Source organism: Phyllopteryx taeniolatus, chromosome 5, assembly GCF_024500385.1.
Source record: "Phyllopteryx taeniolatus isolate TA_2022b chromosome 5, UOR_Ptae_1.2, whole genome shotgun sequence".
Classification (NCBI taxonomy): Eukaryota; Metazoa; Chordata; class Actinopteri; order Syngnathiformes; family Syngnathidae; genus Phyllopteryx; species Phyllopteryx taeniolatus.
The window spans coordinates 4,471,824-4,478,597 of record NC_084506.1 but is presented as its reverse complement, the minus strand read 5'-3'; the positions used below and the strand labels follow the sequence as shown (position 1 = coordinate 4,478,597).

The 6,774-nt window shown below is 39.4% G+C and overlaps 1 protein-coding gene across 2 annotated transcripts in view; it reads right to left on the bottom strand.

Annotated features, from left to right (window-relative positions):
• Nucleotides 1-3,936: 3,936 nt before the first annotated feature.
• plcg2 (phospholipase C, gamma 2) overlaps nucleotides 3,937-6,774 on the bottom strand; it is a 94,161-nt gene continuing 91,323 nt past the window's right edge. For both annotated transcript variants that reach the window (XM_061772420.1, XM_061772421.1), the window contains 3 exons: nucleotides 6,462-6,550; nucleotides 6,193-6,365; nucleotides 3,937-4,728 (listed from right to left, as the gene is read on the bottom strand). In XM_061772420.1, the coding sequence (XP_061628404.1) occupies nucleotides 4,686-4,728; nucleotides 6,193-6,365; nucleotides 6,462-6,550 (305 nt within the window). In that variant the 3' untranslated portion in view covers nucleotides 3,937-4,685. The remainder of the gene's footprint in view (nucleotides 4,729-6,192; nucleotides 6,366-6,461; nucleotides 6,551-6,774) is intronic.

Sequence of the window (6,774 nt, the reverse complement as noted above, 5' to 3'; positions counted from 1 at the left end):
GATATAAGACTTAGCTAGGTGATCTAGATTGTTGACCTACGGGAGAACAAGAGCACTAACATCCCCCGTTTTTGGCTTATATAGACGGCCACAGCAGAGGCTTAAGCCTTCTGGCTTAACTCTTGGCGTATGAGAGCACTACAGAGACATCTAGGAGTAGCTCACTCTCATGTCCTTATAAGGTAATGTTAACAATGCTTAAAAATCATTAGTTCATTCCCATTTTTATGCCCTCAAAGCAGGTGTGTCCAAACTTTTTGCAAAGAGGGTCAAATTTGGTCAGCTGAAAATGTATGGGGGCCAACCATTCGGCCTGACATTCCTCGAACCATTACTATTGTAAATTAACATGTAAATATGTAACTATATCACTTTGCTGTCTGCAGCTAGGTCGATATTGCAAATGAGAATCTGTTTTCAATTGCATTACCAGGATCGTTAAAGGTTAAAATAATAATAAATTAAATACAAATGTACCATTTTATGAAAGTTGACTGAAATTTTTTAGAAACATGTATTTATTGATTTTGTTTTAACAAATCACATCCCAGTGCATTTTGACAAAGAATAGTATAATGACTATACTAAATTTGACAAAACTGTGGTTTGATCATCACAAAAAAATCAATTCACTGAGACTCGTAGCTCGCCTTTGTACAATTTTGAGTCACGGGCTCTTGTGAAAAAGCGCTGCTGTGCTATCAAAACAGCTTCCAGTGGCTTCAGTTTTTCGGCGTGTTTGTTCGCCGTTAGCTTGTCGTGGTTAGCATGTTTCGTCTGGTAATGCCTCTTAATATTAAATTATTTGAAAACAGCCGCAGTCTCTTGGCAAATTAGGCAGACACAGGTTTTTTGTATGTCAGTGAAAAAATCCACTTGTTCTGGACACAGCGGCCCTCGTTGTCAACTTTCCTCTTTTTAGTTTCAGTTGCCATTTTAGAAATGGGCTAAAAACATACCACAGGGGTAAAAGTTCACACAGGGGTCACGCGACGAGAGTGCGGCCACAGGTCTACTGTCACCCTCTGGTGAAATATAAAATATGTATGTATGTGTGTATTGTTTACTGTGGTAAACTGCTGGCGGACCACATCTTATTGATTTTATGACATGATGCTTCGGGTCGGAGGAAATTTGGACACGGGCCGGATTTTGGCCCGCGGGTCGGACTTCGCGCATCAGGCCGGACTTTGGGCATGCCTGCCTTAAAGGGTAATAAAGACAACACACAGAGACAGATTATGCAATGGTAATTTCCCCAAGTGGTCTGAAACGTCTAGCAATTGATGTGTCTTCTAGTAAATATTTGTCCTGTGTTGCCATGGTAACTAAGTAACTAAGTAACCAAGTAACTAACATTCCATTGCAACTCCCACTTTTACAATGAAAGGTCCGAAACACTACATCTATCAGACATATCACAGTGTGGGCATAGATGATTGTGGTTTCTAACACTTAGTTACCAAATTATATGTAATAAACTGTTACAGGTTATATATGCCTGCTAATATATGGGGAGAGCTATGTCTCAAAATTGTTTGCGCGTGTTTTTCAAATCCACAAATATATCCGCAATTTACACGTGTGTTTTAATGTTTTGTGTGCATTTATCAAGACTTATCATTTGTTAATATTCAATTTTTCTTGTGAATTGTTGAAAGTGCGTTTGTGGATCAGCGGGCACGTGCATTTATTTTTGAGACAAACATAATGCAGTTTTAAGATTCACACGTGTAGGAAGGGCCTCCCTCCATCCGCGAGACGGCAGTGTTGCTGTCTCCATTGATGACTTGACTGAAGTCATTTTTACAGGACTCCAACAGTCTATGGGCCAACCCTGCTGAATCCCCAATAAATTAACCATGGCTGAACAAGGTGGACAACCAGCAGCCTTGTCATTAGGAAGTAAGATATGAAGAAATCACCTTCCTCGTCTGTCAGCAAGATACAAAAAACAGCTTATTACAGTGTTTAAATAATAACAGTGGCTCACTCTCAAACATCTCTCTCTCTCTCTCTCTCTCTCTCGCTCTCTCTCTCTCTCTCTCTCTCTCTCTCTCTCTCTCTCTCTCTCTCTCTCTCTCTCTCTCTCTCTCTCTCTCTCTATATATATATATATATAAAATGCAGCCTTATGGGGGGGCACAAGCCAGTGCAAACTGTAGGCCGGTCCCAAGCCCGGATAAATGCAGAGGGTTGCGTCAGGAAGGGCATCCGGCTTAAAAATTTGCCAAACAAATATGAGCATTCATTTAAACAATTCCATACCGGATTGGTCGTGGCCTGGGTTAACAAAGTCCTCCCCCGGCACCGTTAACCTGCAGGGCGCCGGTGGAAATTAAGCTAGTGTGGGTCGAAGATGAATGAGAGGTGGAAAGCGGGTTCTTTGGCAGAAAGAGAAGAGGAAAACACAGAGCTTAGAATTGAATGTGGGGACTTTGAATGTTGGGACTATGACAGGAAAAGCTCAGGAGTTGGTTGACATGATGATTAGGAGAAAGGTTGATATATTGTGTGTCCAGGAGACCAGGTGGAAAGGCAGTAGTAAGGCTAGAAGTTTAGGGGCAGGGTTTAAATTATTTTACCATGGTGTAGATGGGAAGAGAAATGGAGTCGGGGTTATTTTAAAAGAAGAGTTGGCTAAGAATGTCTTGGAGGTGAAAAGAGTATCAGATCGAGTGATGAGGCTGAAACTTGAAATTGAGGGTGTTATGTATAATGTGATTAGCGGCTATTCCCCACAGGAAATTCTGGAAGGAGCTAGCTGTCTTGAGAATAGATAGTTTAGTTTTCCACACAAAAACGAGTGCGACCTAACTAAGCCTTGTTGCATGAACTGATGAAGCCCGCTCGGATGAGAGGCGAAACGTCTTCTAAGACAAACAGAACAGTCCAGTTGCAAATGATTCAATGCCCTGAGAATTACACTGAAAATAAGATTCATCACCAGAATAAGGAAATTGTCTTTCAACATTTTTCACTTGTTTCAAGCTATTTTATTTTAACTTGAAATAAGTAGAAAAAATAGCCAGTGGAATAAGTTTTTTTTTTTCCTTACTCCGCTGGCAATTTTTTCCCTACATTTTTCAAGTAAAAATTTGCTTGAAACAAGTTACAGCTACAAGAGTAGACATTGGAGACTGCAGCTCTTGGCAGCAGCACAGCAAAAATGAGACTCGAAGTGCCAAGGAGCAACAACAAGGGCCGCATTTCACAACAAAGAAATGAGAGTTGATAGAACGGTTGGCCATTGTATTGAACCCCAAGTTACAGAAGTTAAAAGAACTCAGCAAGTTTTAGAGCAAACCACTTGCTTGTTTTGTTGCGGTAACTAACATTGTTGACTTACATGTCAATAATTTCTATTTTAAGTTTTTCCAACTTAAATTACTGTTTTTGGCCCATAAAGTACATTTTTTCTTTTTCTTTTAGTACTCACCCCTTTTGGAGTCCTTGGAGGGGATGGTGGAAAGAACTCCCGCTGGGGACTCCCTCGTTCTGCAGAGCGACATAAAAAAAAATAATACTTCTGTGCTCATCACTGATTGTCCATAACGAACACCATGTTCAGACAGTACACCATGTGTGTACTGTGGCACCAGGCACCAGGAGACCTTAGGCCGCAGTTCGATGATCGACTTTGTGGTTGTGTCATCGGACTTGCGACCGCATGTCTTGGACAGTCAGGCAAAAACACGGGCAGAGCTGCCAAACGATCACCACCTGGTGGTGTGTTGGCTCCAGTTGTGTGGGAAAATGCAGGTCCGACCCAGCAGACCCAAACGCAGGGATGCCGTCAAGCTGAAGAAGTCCTACCAAGCCTTTTTGGCCAGTGGAAATCAATAACGAACAATTACCAATACTAAATGTCAAGCATGTATATCGCCTTTGCAACCCACAAAAATACCAATTGTCAAGCAATAACGAGATCTGTCGTATGATAGCTTGAGCTTTTTAATAGCCACTAAGCAAAGCATACAAACATACATATACAGCAAAAACTTTCCGTAACTTCAGCTAACAAGCCATGCCAAAGCTCCCTGAAATATAAATATCTTAGCATTTGTCTCTTAGTCACTTCAACATACTTTGACACCAATTACTACGTTTATATGAGGCAGGGCTTTGGCAACCTCTTGTGGCATTTTAGGTCCTTACAGAAAGAGCACAAAAAAAAGCCACATACGTTATGTCCATTTTCTGCGAATAGCTGAAGGTAGGTTTCACAGGGAAAAAAAAAAAACACAAATATGAAGCGTAACCACGAATAGGCAGCGGTTCATTACATAATTAAAGTCTGTAATTTGGAAATAAATGTAATTCACAATGGTGGTTGAATAATTTTGAGTGAAACTGGTTCCGCAAATTGGTCGACAATGACACATTTAAGGAGACGTTATACAATAATTTTAAAATTAGAAAAATCCCCAGTCTGTGACATGATGTTGACCAAAATGCACACACAACCTAACACTAGTACACTTAGTTCATGCCTGAAATGACATTTTGAAAAATGAACGCCGGTGACAGTGTGCCAAATCAGTAGGCTTTTCAAACAAAAGACGAGAGGCAATAAAAAAGATGTTTGAATTGAGAGTTCTTGGGACTCAAACATTACAATTCATTTTATTGTCAGTGTTTCTCTATAAGTCATGTAGCAGGAGTAGGTGAAGTTCGCCGCCTCCTCAGGAATAGAATGTACTGTTTTTTACCTTCTTTTGTTTTGCTCTAGGAGATAAAAAAAAAAAAGGGGGGGGGGGATTCAAACAGATGAGATGATGATGATGATCTGTTAATGTTTAACCATATACAGTGCTGTGAAAAAAATATTTGCCCCATTACTGATTTCAGATTTGTTTGCATATGCCCCTTAAATGTTTAAGATCTGAAGACCAATTTTAATATCTCACAAAGACAAATTCAAGTTAATATAAATTCCAGTTTTTAAATGATGATTTTATTTAGTCACAAGTAAAAAAAAAAAACTTATCTAGCCCTATGTGAAAAAAGTAATTGCCCCTTGAACTTAATAAATGGTTATGCCCCCTTGGGGGCAATAACTGAAATCACGAATTTGCGTCATCTTCTGGAGGAATTTTTGCTTCAGGAATGAATTGTTTTAACACAGTCATATTGAAGGGGTTTTGTTTTTTAATATTCATCCTGGCATGTTCATTGTCATTGTAATGCTGCATAACCTAAGAGCAACTGAGCGTGAGGTCACAAACTGATGGCTAGACCTTGCAGACAGCATAATTCATTGCTCTATTAAACACAGTAAGTCGTTCAGGTCCTGAACCAACAAAGCAAGCCCCAGACCATCAGACTTCCACCACCATTTTTGACTGTTGGGACAGTGTTTTTATCAAATGCTGTTTTTTTTTTGTGTTTATATCTAATGGACAGCGCACCTTCCAAAAAAATTATACTTTTGTATTGTCAGTCTACAGAATATTTCTCCAAAAGTCTTGGCGATCACCAAGACCTTTCTTGGCAAATGTAAGACGAGCCTTTGTGTTCTTTTTTTGTCAGTACTGGTTTTTGCCTGGGAACTCTACCATATATGCCATTTTTGCCCAGTGTCTTTTGGTTGAGTCATGAACCATGAATCTTAACTGAGGCCAATTAGGCCTGCAGTTCTTTGGATGTTGTTCTGGGTTCTTTTGTGACCCCATGGATGAGTCAACGTTGTGCTCTTGAAGTATACAGATCACTTTGATTTGTTGAGGAAAATAATCACGCATGGCACGGTGGTTGTGAGAGTTAAGAATTCATTTGTTGTTGAATTTATTTGGATTGTGGCATGACGTGTTTCTTTTTGAAATCTTGTAGCGTAGGTCACTTTGTCTGACAGGTACTATATGAGTGATTTCATCGTTCAACAAATCTTGTGTGGGCAGCGAAATTGAACTCAGCTTTCCAATAATCGTGGTTAATCAAAGTTAACTCGTGATGTTAACATTAGTGGGGCATTGCTATTTTACATAAGGCCTTCTTAATTAATAATAATTAATTGATTAATAATTGTAATTAATAAATTAATCTATATCTTGTATTTACTTGTGTGATCTGTGGGTTATTTAAAAAATGGCTAAATGATATAAAACAGTTAAGTGTGATAAATATCAGTAAGGGAGGGGGAAAATAATTTCTCACGGCACTCGCTTTTCTTTCAATATGCAGAAGACTTACCTGTGCGCACTTGTGCTGAATTCTCTAACAAACGGATTTGATGTGAGAGGTTGGTGAGGTGGTGAGGAGAGCTTAATTTTTGTGTGTGTATTGTACAGGAGTCCTTCACTGCTAAGATCTGCTTGTTTTTTCCTTAGTTGACTGGAGGAGGAATAAAGCTCTTCTTCTGTGTTCTGAGAGACATGACATGAAAGGTTAGAGACACCATTAAAGAAAACACAGATAGAGTGTGTAGAGAAGTTGTGTGCACTGTGATATAGTGTCCTCACCTCTGGCTGTAGTACTTTTATGTCAACCAACAGAGAAGCTAATTCTAAGTTTTCATTGTAACCGTTCTTCAGAGGCACAGAGCGGTAACCTAAAAAAAGAAAACATTCGAGCAGTTCCAATACAACTTTTTCCCAAGATACACACAACACAAAATTAGGGGGGAATTCAGAAATTCGATCTGATGCCCTAACTCTACCCTGAGAGTGTGACAACAGGATTGTTAGTTTGTTTAATGTTCCTGAGGGGACAGGCGAAAGAACTATGTATGTATGAGGAGATTTGCTGTTCTAATAAAGAACAAAAATTTTTAAA